A 22492-nucleotide genomic window follows, 5' to 3' on the forward strand; every position below is an offset into this window, starting at 1 on the left:
TGAGACCTTGTTTTCCTCTGACAACAACTTGTTTATTTAGGTAGGAAAAAACAAAATATTACTGAGTTTGTATTATAACATTATTAATACTGTAAATATTAAAATTCTGAGTGTGAATTTATTCTCTAAAACAACATAGTGCCCCTTTAATGTCTTCTCTATCTCTGCATGATGTTTTTAATTCAAACTAATCACATATCTTCGCTGCATTATGTAAAAATTATGTGTGAGAGTCTATCTACATGCAAACACAAGAGCATTACACACCAATTTCCTCTGCATGTAGGCACATTTGTACAGTATTTTAAGACACTGTAAGAAGTCTGTCTGTCAGTCCATCTGTGTTTACCTCCTTCTCTCGCCATCTCTCTCTCTCTCTCTCTCTCTCTCTCTCTCTCTCTCTCTCTCTCTGCAGTCTTGGTATGTGTGGAAGCTTGCTCGCCCCAGTGAGAGGTGTCCAAGTCCAGACCAACAGACCAGGGTAACTAAATATAGCAGGCACTGACAGCAGGGGACACTCCCCCATATCTCACTGTGGCGCTCGGTACCGCTGTTTCACGACAAACTACACTGATTGATCTAGACTGTTGTACACACACACACACGAACACACAAGTACACAAACAGAACAGAGAATTCCTTTTGCCAGAAATGTGGGATACATATCATCCACACCAACATGTACATATTGTACACACAGATTAATACACTTGCATACTTTCTCTGTATCTCTCGTGTTAGCACACACAACACACACACACGCACACACACACACACACACCCTTCCAGTCCAAATGGGATTTACTTAAGACTCAATAAAGCAGACAGAAGCACTATTGTCTCCAACACAGGCCTATTGTCTCGTACAGAGAGACTGTGACGTGAGTCGGCTGTGCTGTGTCTATGTTTACTAAGCAGAGAGCATTCCACTACACACGCACACACACACATACACACACACACACACACACACACGAGACATGCATACAAAAAAAAATCAAACAAAGCATGCGTGCATACAGAAGCATATAGAGATACATGATCAAGCATAGACACGCTCCATTAAACCAGGGTAAAGTATGAGCATGCCCACACACACACACACACACACACACACACACACACACACTCACACACACACACACACACACACACACACACACACACACAGACACACACAACACACTCACGCCCACACAGCATCAAACCTATCTCTCTCCAGTGGGAGTCTGAGGGGAGCTGAGTGATGAACAGGAGTGACACCACCACATGCCAGGGTGTGAGATGCGCTGCCTGGTGTTTTAGGCTGCGTCTCAAATTGAACATGCCAAGCCTCGAGGGGGAAATCGCTGGAGAATGTTCACCACGAGAAAGCGAATGTCCCACAGCAACATCGCTTATAACAACGGCTATTAAGTCTGGATGGGCTCTGCAGAGGGGGATGACTCAGGTCATGAATCATGGTGGGACGCACGTGTGCCAAAGTACGGCCGGTTGAGTTTGTTGACATACCTGCTGCTGAGGATACTGCATCCCGCCCATGCCCATTTGGCCCCTCCCCTGCATGCTCATTGGGTATCTGTGTGGCGGAGGTGAAGTGTACGTCTGGCCAGGTGGATAAGGCCCGCCCCCTGGCTGCTGGGTGGTTGAGTAGGGATTATTTGCCATGCCGTACAGCTGGGAGCGCTTCATAGCCATGAATTCCATGGAGGACACCTGTGGAGGAAAAAGGAGGGATTAATGATACGTCATCGGCGTTTCTTTCTCGACCAGTATCTTGCATTTACTCACAGGGGTATACCGTGATTGGCTGAGAGGCGTTTAAATGAATTCCTCTGCCATCTGCCAAGTTGGAACCCCTGACAGAAGTCCACTTAGTGCACACACTCCAAGCCACAGCCACCATTGATTTATTCTATAATTGCGCAGCGAGTGGAAGCCTTAAATTAAAGTCTACAGGTCATAAATGAACTACAAATGGAATTAAGTAAGCAAAGATGTTTATTGTGCAGCCATCAAGAGCAAACTTTGCTGGAGGAAGGCCAGAATATAATGATTTAATTAAAACCTGAAGCTTGTATCTTTGTTTTAATGTCTGAAAGGGTTTTGAAAGTGTTGTAAATGCTGTTTAAAGTGGTGGGAAGCCATAGCAATAAAAAAAAAAAAGAAAAAAAAAAAAAAAACCCTCCATGGCCTTGTTCCCACAACCACAGCCCAGCAGTGCCAATAATCACCATGCAGCACTCTCCTCTCGCTTGCTACACTGTTGCTTACAGCAAACCGATTATTACATTCGAGTGTGTGCTCTTCTGAATGAAAACAAGAAGAACGGTTGGGAGACTGAGAGTCTGGCAGGTATCTGAACTTTGCTTTACGATGAGGTTCTGAATCCCAGGCGGGGCTTCAGGGCAGGGAAGTGGTCAAAGTTACCTGCACGCCAAAGCCACACCTCAGGAGCTAGCTTCCTATATGAACACGAACCAAATTCAGAGAGAAGAGTCCAGGGCTATTTACTCCATTGTAAGTATTTCAGAGCCTCTTCGGAGGCTGTTTTGGGTCTCAGTGCGCCATTGGAAAATTCCGGTACAGTGCGTCGAGCTAATGCTAATCCGTCACCCGTAGCGCCGTGTTTGTCTGTCTGCCGGGCAGATAATGTGGACTTGTTCTATCTTCCCTCTCTGCTCTCGTGCTTCCTCCCTTTTGTCTCCGCCGTGTAGGATCATGTGTGATTTATGACATTTTGTTCCTACTGTTTCTCACACACACACTTTCACTTCTCCTCTCTCATCTCCAACTAACCACCCCCCCGCCTCCTCTTCCTCCTCCTCCTCCTCCTCCACCACCACTAGCTCCCTCCTCAGTTCCCTCTCTTCTCCCCAACTCAATATCACCTTGTCTAGCGTAGAGGAGAAATTGCAGCTGCCTCATATTGCCAGGCTAATATCAAGAAGACATGTCAGGGGATGGGAGCACTTTATTCAGCAGGTTACGTGCGGACGGTTACGGCGCTCGAGCTTTAAAGTGGTTTTGTCTACTGAGGCATGTGCGTGGAGTAGTTTGGACTATTTCACAGAGTGTGGAGGAGAAGGAGAGAGAGAGAGAGAGATTGAAAAAGTGTGTTTTGGTAGCGAGAGAGAGGGAGAAAGAAAGCCAGAGAGAGAGAGAGAGAGAGGAATGAGTCCTCTCGGGTGTTTAAAAGGTATTTCACAGCATGGAGGTGTATGTGGGTGTGTGTGAGGAGAGGGGGTTATCCTGCAAAGGTCCGCATCACCAGGATTTCAAGAGTCTTATCCTAAGAAAGAAAAAAGAAAAGAAGCCTTTTAGCAGTGTGTTCATGCAAGTCTGTAGTCCTGTCCATGTGCTGTACTCTTTACTTTGCCCTCTGTCATGTATTAAACCACCAGTGAGAGAATAATTCCAGATGTTCCAGAGAATGGCTCAGCAATGTATCGATTTTTGTATCATTATTGTGATATGACGCAACATATCATCTTTTTTTTAATCGATTTTGGATATCGTTGTATCATCACATGGCATAGGAGTTGTCTTTTCTGAATTGAGACTCAAAATGTGTTCTACTTGCACAATTAAGTCCCTATAGTCACAATACTGATGGTTAATTATTGAAAATGTCATTGTGTCAAAGCGGAATATGTGAGAACACGTTCAAGAACCACAAAAAAAACTGTCACTAGAAAAAAAACTGATGTTAGCATGCTAACAAGCTAGCTCTGCCCCGTACAAGTCCAGAGCTGCTGTGCTAGCGATGTACACACCAACACTGCCTGGCGCTCCGAGCTCCCTCTGTGGCTGCTAGCTGCATGGCTAACTGAGCTGCCTAGCTAACCACAGCTACCGTATGTGGCAGTTAGCAGTTTCTCTGGTGATATCCCCCTCTTTTTTTTTCTTACATATTTCACTTTTTTTTTTTTTGACAGTACCAACAGTTATCCCTATGATTTTTCTAGCAGTATCATTATCCAGATATGTGGTCAAAAATGTTGTAATAGGTGATTTTGTCGCTAAGATTTAGCATTTATTGATTTACGCTTTAGAGAAGATTTCATTTCAAATGTTGACATATATATCGTGGTGTGCAATATAACCGAAAAATATTCTCATGTTAAGGCCATAACACCCAAAACTACTGCTGAGTTTATGGGTATCTAACCAGCGGACAGAGCTGACGTCTCATCTGACAAAATGATTGCCAACATTAGAGGAAACCAAATCAGAGAGTAATTCAGTTATGAGCCATTGTGGAGTAAAACACCATTTGAAATGTTTTTGAAGGAAAAAATCATTTGTACTTTTTGAAGTAGAGATGGATGAACTTCAGCTTCAAGATTTTGGAAAGAAAACCTTGAATCATCATCCTTAATGCTCAGCAGGACGACGAAGAGCCTGACTGAGAGGAAAGAGAGTGATACTTAATGCAGAAAAGCACCTAAAATAGATTGAGTCATTAAGTGTGTCTGAGCTGAGCAATATACAGAGTTAGACCATCTGAATATTAGAGGAGAGGCTTGTTTGGGAGAATTTTATTGATGTGCTAAAATTGACGCTGGTCATATGTTTGTAATGTTTGTACACTCAGGACAACGACAAGCCAGACACAAATACATGCGCACACACACTGACACACACACACACACACACACACACAGGTCCACTAAGCAATATCTGCTCTCCAGTTTCTGAAAATCCAGGGCACTGTGCCACCCGTGATATGGGACACACACCCCCTCCCCAGCTCCATCCAGTTCACCAATCCATCTCAAGAGGTCCTCCGTTTGCCAAAAAAATGCTGAGCGCAACACAAGTAAATCCCCTCACACGGCTGCCAAATGTACACAGACACGCTTGCAAAAAAAAAACTGTTAACTGCTGCACTTAGAAAGGCACTGGACACCGAAAACAACTTCAGAGTTTTGGGAGCGGGGAAGTGGATGCTCGATTGGACACACGTGCACAGAAATTCTTGCAAAAGTCTTGCAACCGGCTCTCAGTGTTGATCTCCCTCTCCCTGCTCTCTCACACACACACTTGCGGGCAATTCTTAAATAAAACAGCCCTCAATGAAATTATATAGAGCTATCTGACACAGTGGTCCATCTTCCACACATGGCATTATCCACACCTGTCCACAGAGGCAAAAATGAATGTGTATTCTCCGCCTCCCCGAACGGGAGCCTCATATCTGCTCTCATGACAAGTTCCACTAAATGAGATTTCAGCCCACTGCAGCCTTTTCCTAGAGATATGCCCACCATTTCCCTCACACCACCATGCACGGAAATAAAAAAATAAAAAAAAAAGAACCCCACAACAATTCTTGACAAATTGAAACATTATTTTTTTTTCGCTCCCCTCAGAGAAATGGCTGTACTTAGGAAAAAAAATTATGAATATGACACGAAGTGAATCGTGTTTGTGCCAGGAGGGACAGCAGATAAAAAACTAGAGGGAATATACAGAAATTGTTTTTTATTTTCTTCAAATGTGTTTTTCACTTTTGTTCATCTGGGCATGCCATTCAATGGCGGAGGGGGAGGAGGCATGGGAGACAATAGTAATTCAACTGCTAAATTTAAAATTCAATTTATGAACTCCTCTCCAGCGCTCGCGACTCTCGTGAGCTCCCTTTTTTCCCGCAAAACAAAGCCATTAAAACAGAACATGGGTGAAATTACTGTGGGGTGAAACCTGCTAAATTGCTTTTCTGAGCTCAACATTTTTATGTTGCAAAAAATGATTTTACTCCTCGCTTTAATGTGCGAAGTTGTTAATCAGAAAGAGACAAAACGCTCGACACAAAAGGCTTGGATATGTGGATTATGAGACACACACTGGGATCAAACAAACATAAAACAATATTGGTAAATGGTTATTATTCCAATTTCATTTTCAGTGCGGGAATTATTTTTTAAAAAATCGTATGATTTATCAGCCGTGGTGAATGAACAGGTTTGAATGGGGCTGACGCGCACACAGTTGCATACACACACTCTGTCCCTGTGGCTACTGCTACCCTTGTCCTTCACACTAGATGACCATATCATCAGCTGTCTGCATCAGCCTTTCATTTCGGTTATTTACTATCCACACACACACACACACACACACACACACACACACACACACGCACACACACACACACACAGACGAAGCAGTGGCAGAAAAAAGCTCACCCACTAAGCAGGTTTAGCAACAGTACAGTGAAATCTGTGCTGCTACCCTACAGATACCAGCCTGTAGTTTTTCTACTACTCTTTTTTTTTTCTTTTTTATAATAACATAACATAGCACTCGGTAGGGTGCATACCTCCAACAAGGCCCAACAACCCTCCTTAATTCAATCAGGCCTGATCCAATGTCAAACTGGAGTGCCCGTGGTCACTCTAAATTTTCAAATTAAACATGACTGCTTAAACATAATTCAAGCTCAAATTGTACTCACTCATAGATACCAGCCAATCTAAACATACCCGACTGTTTTCCTCAAGCATCATTACCTGAGAAACTCACACTACATTTCTAAAAACGGCAATGTTGAAGATAGTGAGAAAAAAAATCCCTTGAACCACAACAAACATTAATGGGGTCTGTTCTGTGCTGAGACCCCTCCTCCAAGCAAGTTTCGTGGAAATCTGTTTGGTAGTTTTTGTGGAATGTCACAAACCAACCAACAAACGGACATGGGTGAAAACATAACCACCTTGACGGGGATAAAAACATGCCTTAATACGACCTGAATAGCCCAAAAAGTTGTGACGCTGTGTAAATGTAAATAAAAACAGAGGGCAGCCATTGGCAAACAAACTCTTCTGGGTTTTGTGGGTCTTCTGTTGCCTCCGTTTCGAATTGTTCGCAACATATTGCTGGAGTCAAATTCAGAAAAAGCACATATTTAGAAAAATCACTTAAGTCGATGATGTAAAGCATTAACTATACTGTCTTTGTGTTGTTTTCAATTGAGAAAATGTCAAAATGTATCCACAAATGATCACGTTCTGTTCTATTTATGTTTTACACAGCATCCCGACTGTTTTGGAATCAAGGTTGTTTGTCCTTTATGGGCTCCAAGCTGCTTTATTGAGCTAAGGCTATTTCAGAAATAGTTCAAACCTCGAAAGAGCAGTTCGGTGAACTAATATGATCCCTCACATCACCAGGTGGTTTAATACCGTCTAGAGCAACAGATTTCTCCTGTTCGGTTCCCGAAAAACCATTTCGGCTCAGGCTCGATGAACTAGCTGCTACAGCGGGTACTGCCGCTCTAAAGCTCGATGTTGTTAGCAACTTGGATCCTCCGGGGTCTTCAGCGTGATGTGCAAAAAATAGCAGGATTCATATTCCTCGACTATTAGGCGTAAAGACCTATTTGGTACTCACATGGCGCAAATTGTTCTGAATATCATGTTAGGAAGACGCATCAAACCTGATTGTGTATGAAAATTAGCCCCGAGATGCCTTTCTGGTATTGATTATCCTCTCTTTTCCTTGGAAAGACGACGGCATTATGCAGACTTTTATACCTGCGTAATGAAACCATTTTAGCCCATGTGTATTTGTGTAGACGAGAAACAAATAAGGATAATTATTGTCAACGGATCCCCTTTATCCTCTGCGCCGAGTCTGCCTCTGGAGAATCAACATGCTGCAGCCAGAGCCGGTTGGTCTGCTGGGACAATCAGCCTCGTCTTTTATGTTATTTATTTATACCATGCAGCAGAGCACTCTCCAATTCCTATTACACTGCGGGGCCCGGGCAATGCCTCGGCCTCCAGAACAAAGCTCCGCATTTCAGGCTTGAAACCCTGTGCATTTGGGCCTACTGTTTCAAGCAGAAAGAAAAAAAAAAAGCATAGAGACGGCGGTAAGAGAAAAGACGGGAGAGGGGGAGAGAGAGAGAGAGAGAGAAAGAGGAGAAGAGAGACTGCAGCAGTGGGCGAGTACAGATCGAGTTCCATATTAATGTGTGCAAATTCCCCCGCTCCTGCTGACTAAGATTAGAAAAATTAATTTCATGGATGCAGAGACAATACTGATGTCATCAAGCGGAGAGGAGAGGAGAGGAGAGGAGAAGAGCAGCGCGCCGTTAACTCCTCCCTGCCCGGGCCTCCGTGAGGAATAGATCACTCTTTAGTATCGGTTCATCACTTCATTTCACTGCCAGGATCCAAGCAAGTCAACTAAATGCTAAACGCTTGGCCTTGACACATCTCCTCCCCATCAATTTATCCTTAAAAAAAAAAAAAAAGAAAAGAAAAAAAAAAGGAACTTATTGTCTGAGCGCGCGGCTGAAGTAGCTGAGCTGCGTGCGCGGCGAATTCCCACGCGAGTGCTGCATCGCTAAGAGGACCAAATTCAGTGAATTATGTCTCGGAACACAATCTCATCCTGCATCTCAGCACGCGCGCCTTGTTAGTAAAAAGTCTCATAACGAATGACAGTGTGAAGAGTAGCACTGGTCCGCGGGGAGCTGGGTAGAGCCAAATTGCCTTTCCTCAGCCCAATATGCCTGGATGGCACAGGCAGCTAGGCATGAAGGCTGGCTAGCAAAGAGAAGCATGAAATTAGAGAGAGAGAGAGAGAGAGAGAGAGAGGTGCGGGGAGTGACAGCCAAGGAGGAGATGGTGGGAAACGTACGCAGCGTATGTTTGACAATGCCGTGGAGTTGAGGAAGAAAGGCAGACACAGAGAAGCCAGATAAGCGCCTGATGTTATGCGACCGACCGGCGTGCTTTTGTGTTTTTCGGCGCAATGCACATAATTGCTCTCTCTCCCGCGTCGGCCTCAGAGCCGGTGATCGGCGTGCCCTCTGCGTTTGACACCAATATTTACAGCACACACAAACAAACCCTCACGCACACGCGCACACACATCAGGGTGCTCGGAAACAAACACATCCCCAGTTCATGAGGAAAAGTTGCCGCGCGCTCGGCTCGTCACGGCCGAGCACAAAGACGTCATTAAGGGAGGGGAGGAGGACGATGGAGGAGAAGAGGGGAGGGAGGGCGGGGAGAGAGAGGCTGCTTCATCTGTCTCAAGTGAGATTGGGGTCGCAGGGTCACCGGAGCCCTTTTTCCTTCGCCAAGACTGAGAGCTGAGGAAGCAGCAGGGACAGAAGAAAAAAAAAAAAACCCTCAATGACAAAACGGGATCCAGCTGACATGCCCGCGACACGCCATTAGAGAATGAAAACAAATAAAATGCGATCGTCTGCAAACAGTCGAGAAAAAGCATGCGAAGAGGAACACAGACTGCAAATTTGCCAGTCAAATCTCCTGCCAGGGTGCAGTTTTCCAACACAGAATTCATTCAGATTCCCACTGTATAACAAGAAATGGACTTGATAAGCATGCACGGGATCCAGTTTGAGTGAAAAGCTTATCATCCGGGGGCATTTTGTTGTGTTTTTTCAAGTCTGGTCAAAGATCAAAACTCTCTCTTCTCTTCTAACACCTTCACAGTTTGTTTTTTTTCCAATGTGCTGAGCATGTGTTTTTAAATCATCTGACAAACTTTGCTACACAGCAGCCTCTTAAAAAAAGTTTCTCACCGGGTGGAAAATCCATTGAAAAAGCTACTAGGTAAGCTCATGTGGCGCAACACCTATTGCTTTGAAACCAATGCAAATTAAATGCTTTCAGGAAATAGTGGAGGCAGCTTCCTTGCATCGCCGCTTGCCTATTTTTCACAGAATCTGTTATGTGAGAGCCTCGCTGCATTCCCAGTCTTTTCTTGTCTCTCGGTCCTGTGTGCTTCCTGCCTGCCACGACCCTGGGACGGCGGTGGGCCGCTGAAAAAACCCCATTTCATCTAAGGGCCGTGGTGGAACGAGAGGAATGCGCTCGTCTCTAAGTTCCCCAGCCCACAGAACCCCATGGAGATGCTGTTACACAACCGAATGAAAGAGAGAGAAAAGGGGGCAGGAGGGAGGAAAATAACAATAACTCCATCTGCCCAAAAGAGAGAAAACAGGCTATTTGAGCAAATCTGCTGCCCTTTCGCTTCCCTCGTCTCCCGGAGCCGAAATGCGGGTATTAAATATGCAGGCTAGATTCGCCCCTTATTCAAGGAAATCACCACCTTTGCTAATGGAATGGTATTGGAGAGGAACTGCGTTTCCACAGCTTGGATAATTATGAACGAGGTCCCGTATCGCCAAGTGTGTTTATGAATTAGCAATGGTTATTCATGATATTGTGCTCAGAGTAGGGTGAAAATACATAAGTGAATACTAAGCGAGCAGACCAACAGAAACGATGCTAAAGGGTCCTGAGGGGGCTTTCTCTGCCATCCATTAGTCTTCCCTGTAAGGCAAAGCTTAACGAGCTCCTCGGGCTGGGAGGCTGGCCATTGAAAGAGAGGGAGCGGGGTAAATTATGAATGCGAGAGCTCCATCTGAACCAAGACCACAATAACCCCCCAACCCCCCCCCCCCCTTTATTACGCCATTTTTCCGCCCTCTCCTGCCCGATTCTGTCTGCAGCTCCTGAAACACAGGTGTAACATTGAAAAAAATAATAAATAATGTCCTTCATCAAGGTATTAATAAATAGTAAATATAGTGTATCTATAAAAAGCAAGTTGTCAAACTAGGTCACACCCGCGGTGCAGTTAAAGAGGCTCCCCGCTAAAAATGAGGATTTACATTCAGGCTGTTTGTTTTGGAGCACTGCCCAGTCCTCCAGGGCGGAACCATCCATATTTCTCCTGCGGGTGATCCATCACTGGGAAAAAACAAAACCAAAACACAAATAACAAACAGATATCCTGACCTTCCTCCCTCAGGCGGATATTAGATACTCATTAAAAGTCACCTGAAACAATTTGAACCAAATTGATTTCATTATGGGACTCGGCACGACACACAAGGCCCCCACGTCTGATAGCTCAGCGGGAAATTTACAAAGTTAATTAGAAAAAAATTGATTTTCAGATAATATTTTTTTCCCCCCTCCACTTTACTTTATGTCACTTTGCGGCGGTAAAGTGACATGGAGAGGGGGCTTGTTCACGCGTGGCAGTGGCGATGTTCAGTGTGGATGGGAACACAGCAGGTTAGGGGCTTGAGCGGTGTAAGTGGAGTCGGGAAATTTATTCCAGCTTTCAGTGGTAATAGAACAGTGTGTGTATGGCTATGACAGATTGTGTAATAGCATGTGAAGGTAGTGTTCTCTCCCTACAAACCCGTGCTCACCAATATCTCTTAACCTCCTCACCTTTCTCTATGCATGCACTCAAACACACTCCACTGCAACCTCACCTTGTTTTTCCCCCCACACCTCAATATAACGGTCACAGCAGCAGCAGCAGCAGACGTGGCCTTAATTTTCTCCTGTAATGAATGTGAGCCTCCACTCTTCCACCCCTGCTGTGAAGGCTTCCCCAGAAAATGGGCTCCTCGACCTGGGTTAGGAGGCCCTGAAAATTGGCTTCCCTCCCCCCGCAGCCCCTCCAGGTCGCCCTCTGGGAGGCCCCAGGCTCTGTGAGCCCAGGCCAGGCCTCCCATCTCCAGGGCCCTGACTGGGAATCAATCACCAAAGCTGGCTGAGAACATGAGGTGGGGGAGCCGGGTCGATCAATGAGAGGCTCCGGGCCTGTGGGAGCCCTGATGCATGGCCTGGCTGTGCACATACACCTCTGACTCACACTTAACTCCAGCATTCACTTCCATTATTGCTGAGCTCTAGGGCAGCTATGTGTATTGAGGACCGGCTGTGCCAGACCATATGAATAGCATATGACTGCAGAAATTGACTGATATTTGCAATTAAATGGCCCTAATTAGATTTGGACAGAACTGCGCTGCAAATAACTGCGTCCATGTACACCTCGTGTATAGAACCCAACCCGTTTGTCCTTTTCATTTTTGAGTTTTCATCATCTCATATGAGAAAATTAAACAAAAAGCTGAATCTCCCTGTTATTATTAAATTTAGCATTTAGCAGAAGTGAAACCACGCTCTATCTACAGCAGTGCGAGCCAGTTTGTGGCCTGAATGAGTACCCTGATCATGACTTGTTTTACACGCTGAACCTTGACCGACCTTTAACGTTCAGGTTTTTATTAAAGGCCAGACATATTAAAGGGATACACATATTTCCCGGGAGAGACAGCAGATCCTTTGGGTGCAACGCACAGATTTTACTATGCGTCGATTCTCTGAACCAAGGTGCGCGTGCGCGTGGGTGTGAGCATGCATGTATGGTATGGCTTCACACACTATGAGTACAAATAAATACGATTTAGAAAACAATATGTTTGCTAACTATGTTTATGGATATGTATGTGTGCGCACACACACACATTGTTGAATTCACCAACTGTAAATGCTCAGCATGTCTGTGAATGTCTGCCAGTATCAGTAAAACATGTGTATAAGTATTGTGTGTGTGTGTGTGTGTGTGTGTGTGTGTGTGTGTGTGTGTGTGTGTGTGTGTGTGTGTGTGTGTGTGTGTGTGTGTGAGTGAGAGAGAGTGTGTGATCAGTGCGTACCATCTGTGTCCAGATGTTGCGTAGAGAGCAGGCTGCGTGGACAGCCAGACAGTTGGCAGGCCTTCTGACAGGCCTGTGTTCCTTATTGATAGAGGGATCACAGAGACAGAAGAGTCAGCCGTGCTCAGCTAGACCACAATATTGTCCTCGCTGCTGTTATTCATCCCAGTCAGCCAGGAGAAAATGGGATGTTCTGAGCCAAGTTTATAGCTGTCAGATCTGGGCCAAATAGGACTTGAATAGGTTTCAAACATTTGGAAAACAGCATGAGGAACGTTTGATTTGTCATACAGATGCAGCCAGATTCCTGTGCCAGAGCTGAAGAATTTCATTGTATTTCAATTCTGACAAGGACTTTAATACAGATGACAATGAGGCTGGAGCTAAAGTGCTCAGCCCTGTGCTCTCGGGGCGAGCGCAGCAGCAAGGGCCAACATGTTGTTGGGAGCGGTTGAACTGGTTCTTGGGTGTTTGTGGAGGCACGGTGCAACACAGCAGAAAATATTTGAGCAATCTGGCAACCCGTGACTCCTCTGCGCCTAATCATGTAATCTGTGCGTGTCAACAATGAGCAAATCAACTAGTATTAGGAGCCATTATCAGAGTTACACTATAAACACATGCATATTGTAAAATGGAGCAAATTTCCCCTCATATATCCGCTCCTCTGCTTTTACAAAAGGCATCTGTTGACTGCTTAGTTTCCATCATTGCCTTGCAGAGCTGTCTCCCTGACCTCGCACCCTGTGCCATCTTTCTTCCCGGCGCTCCTGCCAGAGTTATGGAGCAGGGCCGACGTTTATGGAGGGCAGACCCTTTTTCCCGGGGCTTTGATCCAGAGAGTTCTGTAGCCTATAGTTTTCGCAGAGGTCATCCAAGAGGAGCCATGTGGGCAGCAGTGTGTGTAAGTGAAAGCACATTGAGCCACTCATTTTTTAAAAGCAGAGCCTTAGTGCAAAAAAGGGCTTCGGAGGAGCTGAGGGGTTACGAGGTGCGTGTCGGGTTTTTCGGGGGTGTGTGTATGTCTGCGCGAGGCTATAAGCTCTGTCTATTTGCGCGGGTGTGGGGGGGTGGGGGGGGAATAGAGGGAGATACACACACAAACAGGACACCGCTAATCCATGAGAAACAAATCACGCCAAAATGAAAACAAGCGCCAGAAAACCGTGAATCGCAGGCCGGCCCCAAAAAATTTCATCAGGCAATATCACAGCTCTCATATCTGTCATCTCTCTTTCATCAAACCCCTCCATCCCCTATACAAATTATTCATGCCACTAGCTAAATGTATTCATACCATTCTGTTTACTTTATTACTCCACTTTTATTCTGCTCTTTTCCCCACATTTGTTTACAAGAATAAAAGCCTACTCTGACAGAATTATCCCTCTGCACAACAAAAATAAATCACAGCGCTTGCACACACATCATTCACATTCAAAGAGCACAGCTAAATTATAGATGGCCCCTTTCTCCCCAAATATGCATTTCATTAGCATTTCCTTCGCCTGTTGTCTTTTTTTTTTCTTTTTTTTTTTTCCCTTCTGCCCGCCTCATGCACGACCAACTCATGTGTGCGTGTCTGTGCTTGTGTGTGTGTGTGTGTGTGTGTGTGTGTGTGTGTGGATGACTGGAGAATGGGAACAGACTTGCAGCAAAGCAGGACGCGTCCCCTTTCCCAGGCCTAATTTAGGATTCAATTACAATACTCTTTAAAAAGCGTCGACTTCGCAATTAATTATTTTAAGATTAGCCTGACAGTAATGGGCCTCCCACCGACGCCAGCCAGCGCACGACTGGCCGCCTGCACCCCAGGACCACTCTGTCTACTCCACATATATATTTATATATAGATACACCTCTCTCTTTCCGTCTTCATCCCCTTCATTCTCCACCTCTCCCCTTCACACTCCTCGCCCGCCCGCCTTCCTCTCCATCTCCCTCTCCTGAGGAAAAAAACAGAAAAGATAAATCTCTCCCCTCCTCACCTTCACTCCCTCCCTCTGTCCTTTCTCTTCCTGCCTCCTCTTCATTGCTGCGTTACAATTTTTGTTTTCTTGTTGTTGTGTCCCCCCACCCCCACCCCCCTTTTGTTACTTTGCGTCGTTGCTCTGATCTCCTTGCCGGTTGCCGCGCAATTGATATTGCTTCAGTACGGCGGGCTGCTTTTTACGAGCCACGAGGGCCTTCTCCCACGTCCTCCCTCGTCCCCGGGAAATGCTGACGGATGAGCCCCGCGACAATGTGCGCTCGCACATAAACACCCGTGCCCCGCACACCCAGGCGCATGCACAGGCGTCTGTCACCGCCGTTGCCAGGCGTAAGCGTAAAAAAAAAAAAAAAAAAAAAAACACGTCGTCCTCCACCCGCTTTGATTGGAGCCAAGCGAAGCAGTTTTTTTCACCCCCCCAACCCCCACCTTTCTCTCCGCCACTGCTGCTTTTCCTCCCACCCTCCACCACTACAATCCTTTCCATCCAACCCTGTGTTTTTTTTTCCTTTCCTCGTTTCGGAAATGAATGTCATCATCTATCCCGTTTCTCTCTCCGCCGCAACTCCCCCAACCCCAACCCCCCGTCACCCCCGGGCAAACCTCAACTGAAGCCCCCGATTCTGTTTATTTAAATATTTGATATGTAAGCAGTCATAAAATAAATGTCAGAAGAGGGGAAGGGGAATGGATACGCGGGGTGTATGGGGGGGGGGGAGGCCATTACGGGTAATGGTTTCTGATGTACATCACAGCCCCCACAGTGTAACCCCTCCCTCACCCATCCCCACCGCACAGACAAACCTGCACATGACTGAGTCAAGAGATGCCGAAGCAACAGGGGAATAGATGGAGGGGGGGCAAGTATAGTCTGGGTGTGTGTGTGTGTGTGCGTGTGTTGTGACACAACAGCTACACACACACACAGCGACACACTTGTTCGACTAGCGATATGGAAAATAGGCCCTCCCATGCACAATTGACTTCTAATACATTGTATACTCCTCAAACCATCCATTTACCAGGCATTGCAATTTCAGGGGCCCTGAAAGAAGCACTTTGCCAGCACTTTGCAAAATACCTTAAAAAAAAAAAAAACTCTCCAGCCTCTACAAATGCCGTCTCTCGTTAACTGCCAATTCCAGCATGTCTGTTAAAGTGACAACACAGCCTTGTCGCCTGGTATATTGAACATCGCTTTATTGACTTGCCAGGATTTCCATGTTGGACACAGGACCCCGGCGCAGCCTACTGTTTAGACACTCCGCCGCCAAACACCATTACAAACACACACGCCCCCATCTCCGCTCACGTGTGAGACTCCCAGCCAGTGGCACCCCAAAGGATTACACAGCTGTGACAATTTCACCCAAGGAGTGATAAAAAAAAAAGAAAGAAAAAAAAAAGAAAGCGAAGGTAGGCGGGGTGAATAAATCAAGCGCAGCCGCTGAGAAAGAGAAAAGGGAGACGGAGAGAGTCTCTCGGTGAACAACCTTGGATTTCTCCTTGATGCCGAGATGCTAAAATACTGCTAATCAGCACAAAAAAAAAATCCCCAATTAAGAACAAAAATCATCACAAAATGTTCATTAGTGCTGATGGTATATCGGCTTGGCATTTCAGGGCCTTTTATTCTCAGACCTTTGCATAACGAGCTCCCTGGCCACGCCAAAGGGCTGCAAGTGGGGGGCCGGGGGGGAGTGACATCACATCAGGGGTCAAAGGTCAAAGAGAGGTGTTGTCAGTCGTTGACTCCCATCACCTCTAAACACTCAAACGTGGCAAATCCCCCTGTGATTTTTCCCAACTGTCAGCTCTCAGGAATGTGAACAGGGATACACACTTCCATCTTTGCCTTGTAATGTACATGTAACACACACACAAACACACACCCGCACCTTAAGCATCCCGTAAATACCTTAATACACATATTCCCGCATACATCGATCACACAAATCTAACTGCTTCTCTCCTTTCCATAACATCAATACACACACCTATGATCCGCTCCCTTGACTCACACCCGGGCTCGCGCACAAACACACACTTTTTTCCACGCATATACACCTAAATCTCCTCCACACACACGCCTGCTGCTCCCCTCTGCCCCCTCCAGAGTGCAGGTCAGCATGCCCTCCAGAGCGCCTCGCCCTCGCCGCTGTTAATTACCACTAATTGGCCGCGCTCAGCCCCCCCCCCCCTAGCTATAATGGAAACATTCATCTTTACTACTTAATGAGTAGGCACTCTAGTCACCAGGCAAGGTCACCCACTACTAGCATCCAAACGACAGAGAGACAGAGACTTGGAAACAAGTGTGGTGGGGGGAGGAGAACAGTAGAGAGAGATGGAGACGCTGTTTATGGTTTAAATACCGAGGAGGGAAAAAAAAAATGTGACTTTGCAGAAGTTTTTCCACGCATGACTCTGCTTTTTGGAGCACGGCCAATGAGCAGGAAAAAAAAAAAAAAAAAAAGTTGAGAAATGTCTGGGAGCTGTGGGAGTCTGCAGTGTCCAACGCAAACCACAACACACACAGGGAATTTCCAAAGACAGACTAATTAAAATACCCGTTACGCGAGCGAAAACAATGGATCCCTCAAAACGACGCTGAGAGCACAGACTCCGCGCTGTCGAAAGAAAGAAAGAAAGAAAAAAATGAGCCCTTTAAATGCGGAAATGTATTTTTCTAAAATGCACCGAGAGCCTCTTCTCCGGCTTATGCACACATCATTATCAAAACAATCACTCCAACTGGCAGCACAGACTCCAGCCCCAGCGGGTGAGAGGGCAACATGTTAGCCGCTATAAAGCATCTAATTAACGCCGAATGCTTTAAATATTAGTCCAGTGGTTGCCTTGTGTTCATTTCTGTGGCGAGCCTCAAAAGGAGGAAAGATACTGTTGAAAATAACAGAAAATAATAATGCAACTAAGGGAAATGTCTCAAAAGAACGTGTATATCTGTGTGTGAATGTGTGTGAAAAATAAAGCTGTGCGTGATCCTCAATAGCCTGTAAGATACAGTGGGCAAGGGTATCAATACTTGAATACCATGTGTTTGAAACAATACCACATCTGAATCCCATAAAGTACCAAAGCTATGGAAAAAACAGATCTACAATAATATTTTCAACCCAAGTCTGTGTTCAGTGACAATACTAAGGATGAGTGAGTACACTGTTATCTGTATCTGTACGCATTAACCAACCAAATTATCTGTACGCATGTCTGTACTTGGAATGGGCGTGGTTTAAACAGGGAGTGGGTGCGGCTTGACCCAGATGTGGGTGTGGTTGTTGGAATTAATGTTGATTTAAGGAGTTGATCAACAGTGTCTGTGTTTATTATCTATTTCAAAGCTATTTACGAAACAGCCTCAGAATTATGCTTCAGTGTTTTAAGAGAACTAGTTACAGACCAAGATATGTGTTAACCTCAGTCAGCTAGTAACGATATTGACACATTTTTCTCGGATGACACTCATACTCATAAAAAGTGTATTATCCATACCGCACACTCACTTCAGCCAAGTACTCGCCAATCCTAGCTGACAGGATCTGTTTTTAGCAGAACATAATGCAGAAAAGATGCTTCGGCTAGGTTATAATAATTAATTTCTCAGAGAAGCTCGCTGTTTAAGTGCTACGTTTTCATTTTGGACGAACAAGGTTTATCATTTAAGAGTAAAATACCTTCCCTTCATTATCTTAGCTGTAGTGTTTGATAACTACATTTGAGGAAAGCAAAAAATGTGTGTTTCTGTATAAATTTGTGTATATATGAAAATCAGCTTATATGCATCAATTACTCCTCAATGGTGGTATGGACACTGATCACAAAAATCAAGCAGGAGTCAGACTCTAGTGACAACCTTACAAGTCTGCCTCCAATAAACACCGAATCAAGTCTCTACCCGCTGAATTATTACAAGTTTTCACAGCACTCTACAAAGTGTTGACGCGTGCACCCGGGGGCCGGCGGGTCAGACGAGACAACAATATCTTCACATTTTTATAACCGTGCGAGCAAGCCAAGCCGTCAGTCTTTGCCTGAGGTAGAGCAGAGGAATGTTTCAGGTTCAAGTATAATAATTTGTCCGGCCGACTCGTGCCAAAAAATCTGACAACTGGCCATTTTCCTTGGGAACGTCTTTCCGTCAGAGGAGTGCCACTGTGTCGTAGTTCCTCCGTTCAGTGTCATGCAGCGTAGCGGAAGCAGGCAGTCATGTGCTCCTGCAGTGCTGTGGCGACCAGCCCGGCACGGCAGTGTTTGTAAATGGGACAGTTGTCTATGGATTATGTTAATGTGGTATTCCACACTCCCCTCTGGCATGTGTCTGACATTACAGTAACCTTTGCATGTTTAGCCAACAGTAACTATGGATGTTCATTGAGTAGGGCGACGCACGCACGTGCATGCACCTAGACAGGAGTGCGCGCGCGCGCGCACACACACACACACACACACACACACAGACACAGTTGCACAGGGAGATTAACTGTGAACAGCAAACATCTGCTCTCACGAACCTTATTGATGTCCTTTGGAGGAATTAACATCTTAAAGAAATAAGACGTTTAAACTTCAAAATAAAGTTCACTCATGTTGTCGATATCTAATCCAGTTGATCCGGTTTGTGTCAAAGGAGTGGCCGGAATGTAGAACACATGTCTGGCTGTATCAGAGAGGTGCACGATGCAAGAAAACGAGAGAAATACCAAGAGTGAACATCTGCGATCTACACCCATTCCGACACAGAACACCCAGAATCCTGACATCACATACAGTATCTCCAGTCAGCAGTGTCAAATATGCGTGTGTGTGTGTCCACTGTGCATATATCATATGGGGAGGAGGATGTGGTGTGAAGCTGCTTTCTAAATAGCTAAGATAAAGTTGATCTAAATGAGGTATCTTTCAGCCAGGAGTGACCACATGTGTCTCCCTGAGACTGGTGACTTTAAATCACCATCCACACAGAGGCCCTGTTCACACACACACAAACACACACACACACGTGTAGAGAGAGAGAGAGAGAGAGAGAGAGAGAGAGAGAGAGAGAGAGAGAGAGAGAGAGTAAGCAAGCTGTAATAGACAATCTTAGATTTGGTAGTTGTGGCTGGGAAAATAACAAGCCTACACAAAAGACATACAAACAAGTGCATGTTTAACAGCGTGTATGTTCGCATGCGTGTGACAGAGAGAGGCAAAGAAAAGAAAAGAAGAAAAGAACGTGGCACTCAGAAGGAAAAAGAAACGACCCCGAAGTAAAAGACAAAACTCATTAACACCAACTCGGCGCGTCGTCCGTGTCCCATCGTTTTTCTATTTTTGTCGCTCTGTGCTTCACACACGACAGACAGCGTCTTGCTGGTGCTGTTTGGTTGTATTCTTTTTTTTTTCTTTTTTTTTTCAGCTGAGCAAATGGTCCCACCGTGCCAGCGCTGATTAGGATCAACTCAAGCCAAACAGCGAGACGTGTGACTGGAGTGCACAGTCTACAGTCTGGAAACGGAGAGGAGTGCAGGGGCTTTGATGTGTAAAGTGATGGATGAGAGTGATGAGGATGATGATGATGATGATGATGATGATTATCTCGCAGGCTGCTAGGAGGAGGAGAGGGTGGTTGGCTGTTGGAAGTTCATACATAAAGCCATACACACACACATACACACACACACACACACACACACACACACACACACACACACACACACTACACGAATCACATGCTGGCTTTTATGTGAACATGCATTTACATTTTGATGCTATCTGCAGTAGCTAGCAACTGTAAAAAAAAAAAATTAGCAACTGGAAAAGGATACTTAAGTCAGACCAAAGCATATCCATCTGAGACAACTCACAATCAACAGATTCAGCCCTATTTATTTATGAGCAAACTTCAGGCAAAAGCCTGATTTTAAAAAACAACAAAGCTTCTAAGTTTTATTTTAAATGTGCCTATTAAGTTCCCAGGTGAAACCGAAAGCTCGTATGTATGTGACTTGTAACTTATATGTTTTTGTGTGCAGCAAAAATCGTCTATATTCTTGTGGTCTACATAAAAAACAACTCCCTGGATGATCTGCCAATTATCCTCCTCTCCTCATTTTCTTCAGCTGAACCATCAGACCATTAGCTTTATCCTACAAAAAGGGAGGAGAAGCAGAGTTTGGTTGGATCCTCGAAAATGTCCTGCTGACTGTGTGAATTAATTGTATTAATTGCGGCAATTGCCCAAATTGCTTTTTTTTTTTCTGGAGGGATGGACGAGTTGTGTTTCTCATTTTCCTGTTTGTCCGGAGAGGAGAGAGAGAGAGAGTGCCCTCTAAGCAGGGCAGTGTTTCAGTAGTGGCCCACAGATCTGCTCGGTATAGTGTATAAATATTCGATAGGATATGCTGGCTGTCTAAATACCTCTGAACTGACTGCAGGTCCCTTGGGGAGACCTAGCCAACCACCGAGAGCCAGGGACATGAGGCAGATAAAAGAGGAGAGAGCATATTTAGAGAGAAAACACAGGGGGAACCAAAAGAAATGGCTGCGAAAAGTGAAAGCAAAGAGTATAGGGCCATCTGTTACGTAAGTATATGACTATTAGTAGAAAGAAAGAAAGAAAGAAAGAAAGAAAGAAAGACCATCCCTCCTCTGGGATAGACAGGGAGGAGGGGGGTCCTTCCTTTTCAGCCGCTCCACGTGGCTAATTAGCATATGTGAAGGTCAGGGTGGTGGAGGTGGGGGGAGTGGGGGGTGGGGTGCCACCACAGCACCCACTGCCATGAGACCTGGCGCCCTGCCAGCCACACACTCACACAAACAGACACACTACTACTGACGGCAGGAAACCCAATATGTTTGTGTGTGCGAGAGAGGCTAACAACTCGTAAATACTTCTTTTTTTCCTCGCGTCGTTCACAAGGATGAAGCAGGGTGAGATCCGCAGGGAGAGAATTTTAACCATGCTGACATTTGCCAGAGTTCACACAGTGATTCTCCCTCGCTCTCTCTGTCTCTCTCCGTCTTTCTCTGTCTCTGTGAACTCGGCCGGGCCCATTCCTCAGAAGTCAGCAGCCCTCCATGTGACTCACTTCAAATATCGCCTACATTTCTGCATCTCTGGCCGCCTCACACTCCAGCAGCTAAGTCTCAATGCTAGCGGCAGGTCTATGCAAATCGTGACCTATTGAGGTAGGAAAGACAAATTAAAATCCAATCACAAAAAGGGGTTGGGGGTAAAAAAAGAAAAGAAAAGAAAAATCTGTCATAAATCAACAGGAAGCACTGGCTGGAAAAATAAATGACATATGCAACATGTCTGCTGCCAGAACACACGTTAAATGTCATAATTGTGCCCAGAATTTCTGACAACATGATGATTATAATATTGACAAGGGCTTTTCTTTGTCTCGGTGTTCAGGCTGCATAGCTTTTGCTAATGGTTGTTAACTATGAGCAAAATTAAGAAGGGCTGTTGAACCACTCAGCTGAAAATCAAAAATCATTTGTTTGCTGTTCATCACTGTAAATTGTCCAGTAGGAGGAGGTAGTCCAAATCCCAGAATGCCAAAGGATGGCTTTACTTTTCCTACAGGTTCATCATGAGTCCGATCCACCACTGCTGACACAGACCAAACAAGGCAGAAAAATGAAATTGAAATGACTGATCAAATCAAAACAGCCTCAGACGACTCCGTCCACACAGGAAAAGTCAAATTCTCCCACATGCACAATTAACTTTCGTCCCCAAAATTGCTTTCGTTCTGATTTTTCTGCTCCCTCCTGACACCGGCAGTTCGGATAAGACGGGGCTGAGAAACAGCTGACGCCGAAATCAACGCTCGCACTAATTAAATCTTTTCTTCAGGGCGTTTACACATCCACCTTTGACTCCAGGGGACGGTGTGAGCGCACAGTGGAGCCAGACAAAAGAAAAACTACAATCATTTTATTTGCTAGCTGGTAATACGTGAGCTTATGTCCGGTGATGCAAC

At 45.3% G+C, this 22492-nt stretch overlaps 1 protein-coding gene across 9 annotated transcripts in view; it reads right to left on the bottom strand.

The window, feature by feature from the left end:
* Positions 1-22492, bottom strand: part of LOC119004739 (AT-rich interactive domain-containing protein 1B-like) — a 185973-nt gene that overhangs the window by 158072 nt on the left and 5409 nt on the right. For all 9 annotated transcript variants that reach the window (XM_037071915.1, XM_037071919.1, XM_037071920.1 and 6 more), the window contains exon 2: positions 1513-1716. In XM_037071915.1, coding sequence (XP_036927810.1) covers positions 1513-1716 — 204 coding nt within the window. The remainder of the gene's footprint in view (positions 1-1512; positions 1717-22492) is intronic.

The sequence above is a fragment of the Acanthopagrus latus genome, chromosome 16, assembly GCF_904848185.1.
Source record: "Acanthopagrus latus isolate v.2019 chromosome 16, fAcaLat1.1, whole genome shotgun sequence".
Classification (NCBI taxonomy): Eukaryota; Metazoa; Chordata; class Actinopteri; order Spariformes; family Sparidae; genus Acanthopagrus; species Acanthopagrus latus.